This window comes from Onychostruthus taczanowskii, unplaced genomic scaffold, assembly GCF_017590055.1.
Source record: "Onychostruthus taczanowskii isolate IOZ18803 unplaced genomic scaffold, ASM1759005v1 scaffold17, whole genome shotgun sequence".
NCBI classification, from domain to species: domain Eukaryota; kingdom Metazoa; phylum Chordata; class Aves; order Passeriformes; family Passeridae; genus Onychostruthus; species Onychostruthus taczanowskii.
In genome coordinates, this window is record NW_024498906.1 from 11,757,935 (window position 1) to 11,771,611 (window position 13,677).

The 13,677-nt window shown below is 47.9% G+C and overlaps 1 protein-coding gene across 1 annotated transcript in view; it reads right to left on the minus strand.

The window, feature by feature from the left end:
- PDE9A (phosphodiesterase 9A) overlaps nt 1-13,677 on the minus strand; it is a 51,394-nt gene extending 37,717 nt beyond the window's left edge. Inside the window, exon 1 of the mRNA XM_041399813.1 lies at nt 13,432-13,677. Coding sequence (XP_041255747.1) covers nt 13,432-13,500 — 69 coding nt within the window. The 5' untranslated portion in view covers nt 13,501-13,677. The remainder of the gene's footprint in view (nt 1-13,431) is intronic.

Sequence of the window (13,677 nt, forward strand, 5' to 3'; positions counted from 1 at the left end):
TGTCAGATGTTCTTGTTGTGGGTCAGAGCCAGACCTGGAATTACAAAATTTGCCACTGTTACTTTCCCATCTCCCCAAACACCTCTTCACCCCCCCCATCCTTCCACAGACACCAAGCAGCCCCAGTGCAGAGAAGGCTGAGCAGCACATCCCCCAGTCCCATTTTTCTATTCCTGTGCCTTTAGTGACACAATCCCAGCCACAATTTTCCCCAAGACTCTTGTGTCCACCAGGACTTGTAGGTCATGGTCTTCCCAGCTTCTTCTGCAGTCAGAAAACACTTTAATGATACCATTATAGTACTTCCCATCAGTCTCACTACGCCACAGTGCAATATTTAAACTCTGAAATCTGAAGCTTGTTTATGTTATATTACTTGCCCTGTATCTTATCATGGGTGAGTGGCAGGCCAGAAACAGAACCCAGGAGTCCTAATTTGATGTCTTGTTGGATCCAGAGACAGCACACTGCCTCTGAAAGGAAAACACTCAAGAATTTAACAGCAGCACTCTGCATGAGGAGTGTCCCATTTCAATAAATGTGTATTTATAGGATGTCTGTCCTTGTGACTGAGGTCCCTGATGTTGCTTCCAGTCCAAACCCACATCTCCTCTGTTGGGTGCATGTTGCACTATTGAATCTTCCAGTGCTCTAAATCAAAATCTTGTTCCTAGTGGACTTATTGGGGGAAACAGCCATTGAAAAGGATCCCTGCTGTCAGTGAGAAGAAGCAAGTGTGGGTGGAATAAAAAGCAAGTGTAGACTTGAGAATGAAGGATGGGGTTTGAATGCTCCTGCCAGCATTGTGATCCTTTCGTCAGAGCAACTCTGAGTTCCTCGGAGTGACTATGGTGGAGGCTTTGAACCTGCCATGGAAATTAAATGTCTCATTGCAGCCAGACTCTCCTTAAAGCCAGGAACAGCAACAAGCAGTGGGGATGGTTTATCCAGTGGGGATGGTTTATCCAGTGGGGGTGGTTTGTCCAGTGGGGATGGTTTGTCCATTGGGTGTGGTTTATCCAGTGGGGATGGTTTATCCAGTGGGGATGGTTTGTCCAGTGGCAGTTGTTTATCCAGTGGGGGTGGTTTATCCAGTGGGGATGGTTTATCCAGTGGGGATGGTTTATCCAGTGGGGGTGGTTTATCCAGTGGGGGTGGTTTGTCCAGAGGCTGCTGGTGTTGATGGGATGGCTGCAGGGGCAGCAGTGGTGTGGACAGGGGCAGCTTCCCTGCCCAGTGCTGCAGCCCTCTCCCCTCACGTCCCACAGCAGAACCACAGAGCCTCTGGGCTCAGGATGCAGCAGCTCAAAGGCACTTGTGCACATTGACCCAATCCCAAAACTCAGGAGGAACAAGAAACTTGCATTTTGCAGTTGAACAGGGACATGAAGGTTAAAGTTCAAGTTCTCCTCTCCCTGTGAGTGTTGGAAATGCGATTTTCCACCCCCACAACCATCCCCTACTCTCAGGCACAGTGTCTGTTCTCACCCACAACAGGCATGAGGGCTGTGCATGTCCACAGGTCAGCCTGGAGGCTGGTGACCCAGGAAATAAGGAAATTGTCACCTGGGATGACAGCTGGGAGGGAACAGGGGTGCTGCAGCCGCCCTCCCAGATTGAGCAGGCCCTGTGTGTTCAGTGAGGTGAGGACCACGCTGGAAAAATAACAAGTCACCTTCTAATTAAAGCCTCCTCTGAAAGGTGTAGGTGCCAGGAGGTAATTAAGCCTGCAGCTTCATTTTGTCAGCCTTGATTTTCAGGTGCTTCAGTTCCTAAACTGTCACAGCACTGATGTGACACGGTTCCCCTGCTCCTCCAAGGTGCCTTTCAGACTGCAGGGGATGTCCCTCACCTGGGGGTGTCACACGGTGCCAACCAGAGTTCTGCCAATGGAAATGGGGAAGTTTTGGGAGATGCCAGGGTGTGCTCTGCTGCTAATTCCTCCTCAGGGATCAAGGCATGCCAGCCTGAAGTACCAGGACAGTCTGGACAGCACAGCAAGGCCTGGCTTGCCCTGGTGGTGCACAGACACTTCAGCAAAGCTCCAGCCTTCAGTTTTCACTGGTGCTGAGGAGCCCTCTTACTCCTGAGCAAAGCACCAGGGGTTTTGTGGCACAGAGGAGGATGATGGTGGTCACTTCTAGAGGTGGGTGTGACCCACACCTACCCTCACACCCACCTTCCCTGTGCTCTGCCCCAGTGAAATTACTCCAGGCAATATCTTCACAGAACCTGCAGGCATTTGATTGCTGAGGCAGGGAGTAACTGCTTCTGGAGAAACGGATGTGTTTTGAAAGTCAAGATTGACTCTTGGTTATTAAAGCACAGAAGCAATCAAAGCAATAAAACATAGCCAATGGAGCTCAGATAGAGCTGAAATCCTGTTCCTAGCAGAACCCAGCATCCTGGCAGACTGATAGCTGCTGAGATTGACTGGCAGAATATTGGAGTACAACTGGTACATGCAGTAACTGGGCAGATGATGTTAATTGTGGCTGAACAGAGGCCAAAGGCTTGTGATGTGCCAGGACTGCTATTTCAGGTATTGAGGTTTCTTATTCTGGAAATCAATTATTATTGACCAGGACAGGCAAGAGAGGAATAGATAAAAAAATTATAAGGGAACATTAAAGGTAAGAAAGTTGGCCTGACTCATAGAAAGCAGTAGAAGCTTTCAACACACTAAGGATGAATTTTAATGTTTCCTTTTACTCCATGCAGTAGTGAAAGAGTGGGAAGCAAAACAAAGGCTGTGATACTAGATAATGAGCTATCTCCAAACACACTTTTCAGTTTTCCATACTTGGCATTTTTACTTAGGTTTGCTAAAACTGGATTTGTGAATCACCCACTGCAGTTTAGTACTCATCTCAGGATGCTTGTCCTCAGCTGGTTGGGTTTTTTTTAATCAAAAAGCACATGCTATTAAAATTTCCTTCTTTTGCAGCCTGCTGAGCTTTTCTGAGCATCTCCCTTCTGCTCCAAAACACAGCAGCCAGCCTCAGATGTTCTGCAGGGACATGCAATTGTTCCTGTTATTGTCCCCAGGTTCGTGCTCCCAGCAGAGTCGATGCCAGTTGTGCTGATGGAACACAATTGGAATGTGGTTTGGAGCAGGGGAGGACAGCCCTGGCTGCTATTGATGGCTCCAGCAAGGATCAGGAATCCTGTGTGCCTGGAGTCCATTATCCCTGGGGGGACATCAGCAGCAGGAAGGCAATGTGGGGACACTTGGCTGGTGGCACCCACGTGGGGCACGTGGGCTCTGCCGTGAGCTGCAGGGTTGACCTGCAGCTTTGAGGAGAGGCAGCCCTGGCACTGGGGATCAGAACATCTCCCCCAGTCCTGTGGACATGTCCCTGCTCGGGCAGGTGTCCCCAAACCTTGCTGCTCAGCCTGAGTTTCCATGATCATACATTTCTGGCACTGTCTGGGGGTCTGATCCCCAAATTTTGCCTCTCTTCACACCTGTCTCAGCTGTCTCTGACTCACGTCTTGCTTAGGTCCCTGTGGTTGACAAGCCACTGCTGAGACGTCTCAAAGGACCTCATTCCCTACATTAATGCCTGGTGCTGGAAGATGTCCTTGCTTAGGAGAAGATTGAGATCCTGCTTAACAGAGGACAAAATTGAGAGACCACAGCAGCTCCTCCGGCTCTTGCAGTGGGCTAAGATCATGCATGTGTAGGGTTTTCTGTAACAAAATTCCAGGTTTCCTCATAGTACACATTTTAAAAGTGCACAGTAATGCAAGTCAGCCCAAAAAATCCAGGGATGAACCTCCAGGAATGAAGAAAAAGAGGATACAGGGACTCTGATATTGCCTGGTAGCATGAAAGTCTCCTGCAAGACCAGTCAGCACACAAGACACTCAGCTTCTGAAAGCAAAGGCAGAACTGAAATCAGGTCTGAGCAGTGACAGTGACAAACCACGTGGGAAAGGGAAACAGGCCTCTGCTTCAGCTTGCACATTGATGGCTAATTGCCAAGAAGAAAATCAGCCACATATAAACCCTGTTAACTGCATTTCCCTTGGGTTTGTGCCAGGAGGAAAAGGCTGTATTCCTGGAAAGTCATGCAGCATCTGCAAACTGGTTTTTTTTTCCACTCCTGAGAGTTAACATGATTTGATATTTCTGTCCTTGATGTTGTTACAAAAACCCCTGAGATGGTGGATATCCCATCCCTGGGATGGGTTGGATGGGTCTCTGAGGAACCTGAAAATGTCCCTGCTTATTGCAGGGGCTTGAACTAGACCCTTAAGGGTCCCTTCCAACCCAATTCTATGATTCTAACATGTGTAGGAAAAAAAAAGGACAGGAAAAGCAGCCTTCTCTGAGTGATTAAGTTGTTTGTGCCAAGGAGTTTCCATCAAGATCAAGGAGCAGCCATTCCATTGAAGTGGGCAATGCTCTGTGTGCCTTGGAGAGCAACGTGATGCAACTGGGGGAAAAGCAGAATGAATAATAGCTGAGGCTTTTTGGAGTGGAAATAACATTTTGATGAGGCATGCAGGGACTGCAAAGTAGGACAGCGTGGTTCTGTGGGGATGACTGGTTCCTGGCCTGGCCCTCAATCCTGTGGGACTGGTTCCTTTCCTGGAAACAGTTCTGCATTTTGTTTTTTAAACATTTTCTTCTAAAATAAGGAGCCATTGTCTCTTAATCCACAGTATCCACCTCTGGTCTAGGACAAGGATTTAAAAACCCCTCTTGGGAAGAGCAGGGATTAAGAGCCCTGGTGCTCTGGGCTGGCTTTCCCTCTTGGAGAGCAGCTCAGATTAAGGACTGTGATGGAGATTTTACCCAAGGACCTTTGTGCACAGACTCTGCAGCCTACCAGTTTACAACTAATCACATTATATTTTTCTTTCCAATAGGATAGGTAAAAACACGGCTTACAAATCCAATTTCTGTTCTATATTTGAACCTCAGAACAGCTAATCCTCTCTGTAAACAGCAAACTCTGTCCAGAACGTTATCATGTTCTGATCTCCTGTCTGTAATTGGGTATTCTTCCAAGAATTTAATTTCTGTTTGATTACTTTTATTTTACCCTAGTAAAATTCCTAAATAGATAATGTAAAAATATTTTTGAATCCAGTGTACCCTCAGTTTCCAGTTCTACTTCTTTTCTTCTGGTTTCAACCTGCTGTCTTCAATACTTTAGCACTTGGTCATGTCTTTCATTCAGCTCAGTGAGCAATGGTCAGAGTCAGGGCTGAAATTGCAGGCTTTAAACAATCTAATTTACAGTCTTTCACTAATGAGAATGGGGGATACTATGTCAGAAAAGACTCTAGTAAAACTCAGTTATGTATCTTGCATGGACTGTGAAAATTGCTGCTGCTACTGTAAGAGCAACTTTCATGGAGGATTTCTGAACTATTAGGGCAGAAGATTCATGTGAAATTTTTCACAGTGATTTTCCCTGTCTTTCCAGAGGTGTTTGTCATCCATAACAAAATGAAGAACAATCCAGAAGTTTTAGGTATCCCTCTGTAGGAATCACTGGAAGGAATTAATATTTCTCAACCCATAAGCAAATAGCTCTTCCTCAAAAAATATCCATAAATGTCCTCTCTGTCATAGTCCCCAATATCCAAAAGAAGCTTTACTTAAAATCCCATATTTAAAAACATTCAATTAAAGAATTCTCATTCTTTAAACTCAAATTCAAGCATAGCATCAGCCCAACTATACCCAAACTCTCCATCTCCTTTTTTATTTCTGGCACTAATTAACAGCTGATATTCAGAAAACCACTCATTTATCTGAGCTTCGAATGTTAGGAGCATTAAAAATAGTCTGCCAGATTTGCCATCTGTTTGATACAGTGGGAGCTTCTCTAAGAGAAGAACAGAAAACCAGAGCATGTGTGCATGTCCCTGTGTGGAGGAGAAAACATGAGAGCCCTCAGCTGAGGGCCTGAGCAAAAATGAAAACTCCCCCCAGCTCTTCAAACACTGACTCTGACAGAGGATGAGAAGTGTGGCAGATACTTCATCCCAAAAGCTCTGTAATCCTGCTGATTCACACAGTTTTGGGTAGGGACGTGGCTTGAGAATGTTCATTTCAACACGAAGTGTCCGTGTGGGGTTTGCCTGACGTAATTTTAACCATCCACAGGCTCAGCATCTCTCGAGTGCCTCTCTGCCAGGTGCCCTCTGCTGCCAGCAGAAAAGGAGGACAATCTCCAAATCAGCCCACATGCCTCCAAAACCCCCTTTAGGATGGGATGAATCATCCCTGGAGATGCCACCTGCCTCCCCAGTGACTAGGGGGGAACCTGCAGGACTCCTGGAGCAGCATCCCTCACATTGGGTTCACTGTGGCTCACTGGGGTGAATCCCATTCGTTTCCCTACACATTGCCCTAAATTAAGAAACAGGAGCTGCCAGAGAGAGCTGATGTACCAGGATCCCGAGGCATGTGGCATGTGGTAAGTCACAATTCCCACCCCTGTAACATCCCTGAAAAGAGAGCTCTGGGAAAAGAGATTTTCCTCTTTTTAGGAAAGAAAAACGTCTACGATGCACTCATAGGTGTATGAGCCCAGGACAGTCTTGCAGATTGTCACTGAGAGGGGCAGCATGGCAGAGGTTGGCTCTGCCACTATGAGCAAAGAAGGATCTCAGTCATTTTTAGTCGTTACGGCTCAAAGAAAAAGGGAGATTACATTCAAGAGAGACTTCTGCAACCTACTGACTACACTAAGGGGCATATTGCAAATATTGCATCTGTCAGTACTAATTATTAATGGCAGAACAGCCAGGAACCAGCAAGGCTGATTGTGAGGGGCCAGGCTGAAAGTTTCCTATCTTCTGCAGCAGAAATAAAAACATTTCCTAAAAGTATTTCAACCTTTAACAAACAACACCAATGTCTATATTCTGGCTTTTAACACAAGGAGGGCACACATTTGCTGCTAATGGAGTACTAAGTGCAATTAACCCTGCAGCACACAAATGCATGAGGCTTGAAATGTTTTGTAAACCGGATAATAGGGATGCTTTAGCACCAAATGTTCTCAGTTGTGGTGAGTGAAGCTGCTTGTTTCCAAGCTGCTCACACAATTAAATTCTGACATTGGAACTGGCTTGGTAATAGAGGACTGTTAGGAGGAAAACGTTAATTAATGGAGTGAGGAAAAGCAGGTTTGAGGAGAGGAAAGTTCTGATGCCTTGAGAGACAACCTGGAACAGAGGCTGGACAGAGTTAAAGGAATAAAGTAGGGATTTATTGAAAAGGCTTTCAAAGGATACACCTTGGGCAGTACCAGAGCCTGGCCATGGCTACACCCAAGATGGATGATGGGTCACAACTTTTCACACTTTTATAAATTTTGGTCCATTTCCATATTGGGGTTAATTGTCCAGTTACAGCTCCAGGTTATGCAGTCCCATCCTCCCAGATTGCTCTCCTCAATTCCCTGTTGTTTGCACTTTTTGGGCCTGAAGCTGCAATGGTATCCTTGGTTCTGGGGCTGGAAAAGGATTGGGGCTGACTACACTGTGAGGAGAACTTGCTAACACTTTATATGAAGTTCAGAGTTCTGTACTAATGCAGTACAGAATCTGGAAAATATGAAAGTTAAAACTTAAAACATCAGTTCTAGAAACAGAATGATTTTGTCTTGTTTGTGAGGAGCCAGAAGAGTTGTTTATGAGGAGAATAAGCTATATTTGGCTGGTCTGAACCCGTAGGTAACACCGGAGTTACCTATGAGAAAAGTGTTAGACTGAGAGTGTTAAACTCACACTTCGTCTGGACTAGTGTGAACATAAACTGCAATAAATACAATATACTGAGTGTGACTTCACAAAGATAAACAGCAGTAAACAAGCCTTGCCGGGTGATGGCTGTGGAAGAATTTTGGAGCTGTGCTGGAATTACAGAGCTGTGCTGGGATTATGGTTTGATCCCCTAAATGCTCTGAGGAGCCCCCACTGGGGAGGAAGGAGAAATGGAAGAAAATGTCACACATGCCCATGTGTGACATTTTCTTCCATGTCTTTAAAAGCATGGGCTGAAGCCATTTTTACTCTTTAAAATGTTTATGTGCTGCATTGTGACAGAGTTCAAGGTGCCTGCTGCTCTTTACAAAAAGAACAAGCAACCACCTCGAGTTCACCGGGGCCAGCTACAGTGAGAAAGCCAAGCTTAGCCAAGACCTGGCCAGACTCAGGCTGTTCCACCTTTTCCCTCCCACACCCACAGAGCTCTGCCAGCGTTAAAGAAAATGGCCTTGATCCCACAAAACCATTCCTATGGTTCCCCCTGCTAAAGCAGGATGTGGCACAGAGCAGGCCCCAGAGGCGCCCACGTCCTGACTGCCATGAGCACCCATCCTGTGCACCCCTTTGGTGTTTGGCAGCTGAAAGGGTGTTCCCCTAAATCCTCAGTCCAAACAGACCCAGCATGGCGTCCATGGGCTTGCCTTGCTGTGTTGAAGGAGTCATGGGGATGCAAAAATATTTCATTGCCTCGAAGGGACCATCACGCCATTATTTTTTCTGCTGTGTTTTGTTTTTCATCTGAATCCAGTTTTGCAGGTTATAAATAGCCTGGTGAGCCTTGGAAAAATCTGTTGGCTTTGCTAGAATCTGGGCATTTATACCACAGATGCTGCTGCTGTAATTGAAAGGGAAAGCTCACGTGACAGAAGCGATTCCTGCGCGCTGATGTTTCGATGCAACAACCACGGCACCAAAGTTCAGTCTGAGCCTTGTCCTGTTCTTCGGGGACCTCAGGCCAAGAGGAACAACGGCTGTAGATGGCTCAGTGTCCTGCAGCACAAGGCAGGCCAGTAGACACCCAGAAAGCTTGAACTCAATGCATTTCTTTGAGGAAAAAAAAAAAATAAAAAAGGCAAATTTTCTGCTTAACATCCAGAATGACTCAATAAACCAGCAAATGACTCCAAAATTCTTTACTTGCTTTCTGAGGACCATTGAGTGATTTCATAGAATCCTTGACAAAGGCAACAGTCCTCTTCTTTTTTTTCCAGTTACTTCAGGCTCTGTAGCTCTCTGATTTTCCATACTTGTTACAAATATGATGTTGATTAAGACACTGGAAACAGAAATCCTCTTGAAACAAGCATTTTTCTCAGATGAACTCCTTAAAACTCTGCAAGCAAAGCCACTAGCCTGTGACATTTAAAAAGGAGAGCCATGAAGCCATCCTGCTGGGAATAAGGCCACTGGCTGGTTCTGCTCTGCTACCATTTAAATCTCAAAGGTCAAAAGAAAATGTTCCCAGTAGTTTCTCCATGGAAAAAAAAAAAAAAAAGATTGGGCATGGGCTGGGGAAAGTTGGTTTTTTTTTTTTTTCCTGGTGAATTTTTAATTCAAAACAGACTCAACAGGAATTTTTCTTCAAAATGCAGACAAAGGGTTAATAACAGCATGAAGGAAAATAAGACTCCAGATCTGGCTTAAATTTGGCACCTCTCCACTGATGCTGGGGGTTTGGGTACTTGACCCCATCTAGTGGCACTCCAGGAGCTAGGAGAAATCCCAGCCCATGGGGGTTTGTGGAAATACCTTATCCTACATGAATCACAGCCAGGGCCTCCCCTTGCCCTGCTGTCCTCTCCTGTGCCTGGGAGCTGTGGCAGGGCTGGCACACGGAGCTGATTCCCTGTGTGCTCAGCCCCAGGTGCTCCTGAGAAGTGCACAGGGAACTGTGTGTGTCCAAGCAAGTGGGTGATGGACTGCTGGTTGAGAAGATCCTTTACAAATAAATAAACTGAGCAGCACTTCTTTCCCCCAGGTGTGCATCCCTTCACCTGGTGCTGGATAGGAAGAGGGTTACACTGGAATTTCATTTTTCACCCAGCTCCAAGAACAAGTGACATTTTTGAAGCTGGTTTGTGCAGAGCCCTGGATCTGGAGCATGGCTGTCATCTCATCCACAGCCTTTGGTCTTCCCCCTTCCAAAGCCCTGGATGACCACAGCTCTGCCAGCCTGGGGTCCCACGGGTGGATTCTGATGGGCTGGGCACCTCAGGTTGCTCCTAAAGCTGCCCCAGCTTGGAGAGGTGTTCAGCCAGCTCTGCCCACTGGAGGAGGGCCCAACACAGTGTCAGCTTTACTGAAGACAATTTTGTGCCTGGCTGTGCCTCTGGAAGGTCAGACCCCTCTTCTCCAGTCTGAATAGACCAAGTGACCTCAGCTGCTCCTCATACAGCTTCCCCTCAAGGCCTTGACCATCCTCATGGCCCTCCTTGGGACACTGTCTAATTAGTTTAATGACTTTTTTATATTGTGGTGCCCAAAACTGTCCCCAGCACTCGAGGTGAGGCTGCCCCAGCCCAGAGCAGAGCAGGACTGTCACCATGATATTTTCTGGAAAAATTCCCTTGCCTAGTATTTCTCCTGGGAAGCTGGGAAGCTTCAGCTTCTCCCTGTTTTGCTGCTTTAGAATGTGATTTGGAAAATTGGTAATTTATATAGTATAGTTTTAGTATATCATTTCTTTTAATATAATATCATAATATAATAAATCAACCTTCTGAAAAATATAGAGTCAAATTCATCTCTTTCCTCATCCTAGGGCCCCAAAAACACCAACACAGGACAATCGCCTCCCTTGCCATGCTGGGTCTGATGGCTCTGGGACTGGGATGTCCCCTCCTGGCTGCCAGGGCACTGCTGATTCATATTCAAATTTCTCTCAGCCAGGACTCCCTGGGTGCTGGTCTTCAGCATCTCACTCTCCAGCTGATGAACACATCCAGGGTTACCCCATCCCAGGTGCAGAATCCTTCATCTTCCCTTGTTGAGCTTCATCCAGTTGGTGATTGCCCAACCCTCAAACTTGTCAAGGTCTCTCTGCAGGGCCTCCCTGGCCTTGAGGGAGCCAACAGCTCCTCCCAATTTAGTGTGATCAACAAACTTGTTTAGTATTCATTAGAATCCTGTGTCCAGGCTGTTGATGAGGGTGCTGAAAAGCACAGGAGCCCTCTAGAGCCCCGCTGGTGGCTGGACAGCAGCCTGATGTCACCCCCTTCACTACAACCCTTTGTGCCTGGCCTGTGAGCCAGTTACTTATCCACCACTCCACATAGTTATCCAGCTGTGGGCTGGACATTTTGGGCTGGACATTTTGTCCAGAAGGATATTGTGAGAGGCAGATACGGATTTCAGCCCTTCCTCTGGGACGTGCGTGGTCCTGCTTTCAACGGGGCTGATGGTGCCTCCTTTATTTTAATAACTCCTGGGAAGGGTTTCAAAGCCAGCCAACTCTTCTTTCATAACCACCAGGTCCCTCTGCCCTCCCTCTGGAGCTGCCAGCACACAAATCCACTCAGTTTAACTCCGCTCTCCTGCTGCAGAGCGCTTTGCCGTGCTCATCTGCAGGGTCCCAGGGGAGATCCTGTGCGGCTCCCTGGCCAGGCTTGTCCCTTCCTTCACCCCGGCGCCAGGTGAAACAACTCCTCCCAAAGTCAACAGCACACCCTTCGGCTGCACCGCTGGAAATTCAGGATGAGGCCATGGAAACACAAAAATTGCCTCTGAACAGCTGCAACCACAAGCAATGCTGGGGCAGGATGCTCACGATGCCCAGCAGGGCCAGTTGGCGCTGGAGCTGAGCCCTTTCAAACTCAACAAGTGCTGTTATAATGAAGCTCGTTCCTCGTTATTGGTTGACAAGAAGCTTAGCATTGATTTAATGAGTTCCCTTCAGAAGCCTCCACTGCTGCATTCCTGGGAAGATTAAGGCCTGCTGCTTTTTCCCCTCCCCTCCTTTCTGCTTCTTTCTAATGATGTTACTGAGAAGGTAGGAGAATCTGAGCTATGCCCTGCTTACCGCTGGGTGAACCCCATTTACACGGCGTTTTTACTTCAGGAATCCTTCCAAACATTACACGGGCGGGATTTTACATCCGACAAAAGAAACACTTAACATTTACCGAGATTAAACACCCTTAATGCTGCCTGAGTTTGCATTTGCTTGCTCATGTGACTGTGCCTCTCCTGTGCCTTTAGTGTTAAAAGTACTCTCCAGAGGCTGGTTGGAGAAATGCTGTAGTTTTTTGGGGTTTTTTTTTTTTTTTTTTTTTTTTTTTTTTAATTTGGCATAGATGACAAACACTGTGCATTACCGACATCTATGGAAACACTCACCACCCTTTCGAAATGCCAAAACATTTTTTTGTACTGAACTGTACAGGTACCAGCAGGCTCCATTCCATCCATGCTTCGGGGGGCCACCAGACAACCAATTTATTAAACCCTGGAAAAACAGAATCAGTGCCCTGAGCTCAGCAGAGCCGGCAGGGACAATCTCACGGCAGCACAGGGACCATCACCGCGACTGAGCTACGTCTAAGGTGGATCAAGAGGAGCAGCTTTCTCTGGGGAATCCGGCACAGATCTGGATTCTCCAGGCTCTTGTTGCTGAGGACACGACTTTGAGCGGTCGCCGTGGGTCTCCAGGGCAGTGGTGGAGGGGATTGCAGGCGTGTGTGGTGGGATGGGACCGGGAGTTCCAGCTCTCCACTCACGCACACAGCAGAGGGGAAGGAGGGGACAGGCCACCGTTGCTGTTTCTTTACAGAATTAAAAACAAAAGGCGAGATCGGGTGAACCGAAAATTTAGAGCAGCAAGACGAGAGCGATGTGAATTTTGCAAATCAGAGTTTACTTGCTCTGGAGCCTCTCAGCAGCTCTCTGTAACAGAAAAGGCACTTCGTTTGAGGCCAAAGAACTGCTGACAAAGGGAGGGGAAAAAAAGCCTTGCAGAAAGGCGTCGGCATCGTTTCTGTTTGAAAGCAGTGCGCTGTCAGCTCGGCAGCGTGCGAGCTCTCCCTTTTAGCCAGGACACATTTCTCCCGCAGCCCTCCCTGCGCTGTGAACCGTGCCTAACCAAACAAGGCAGGCGGACGGCAGTGAAAGTTTTAATTATCGGCATTTACCAGCAACTTTGGCAGAGGCAGCGGGGTCCCCGCAGCCCCCGGCACCGCACCGAGAGCCGAGCACCTGCCTGACCTTCATCCCGGCCGGAGCGGGATGCTCAGGGGCAGAGCCCTGGGGCAGGCAGTCTCCCAGGAGCTCGGCACGCTGTATTCCCTGCTCCCAGTGCCTGGGGGGGAAACCTGGCCCCGGGCTAAACTTTGTAAACACGGCGCGACGCCGCTCCGGGAGCGGAAGCCAGCGCGGCTGCGAAGCCCAGGATCCCCGCGCCGGCAGGGAGAGCTGGCAGCCACTTGCTGTTGGCAGCGCCCAGCCCTCCCCTCTGCCAGCCTCCCCTTCCCCTTTAAATAAACATCCGTGTAGGAAGCAGAAGGCACGCAGGATCCCCCCCCTTCCCCTGGAAAAGGGATGCGGAGCCCGCTGGGTGCGCGTCGGGATCGGCCGTGCAGCGAACGCCGCCCGCAGCCGCCGCGTCCGGAGACGCCACTTGGTGAAAAACAGCAAAAGTACCTTTTGAATTCTTCCATCAATGTCCAAATAAATACATTTGGGCCGGTAAGTGGAGGAGGCAGATCCCATCTTGCTACAGCTGGGCTCTCACCGGACTTGTTTCCAGTGTCAATCAGAGCGGAAAATCGGGTCTATCCTGCCCAGCCGAGCCACCGCTGCCTGACAGTTTGGTGTCCCCGCTCTTCTGTATCCCACTGTACTCTCATTCTGGGAAGGTCCCTCCTCTAACATGCATGCATTTTGCTG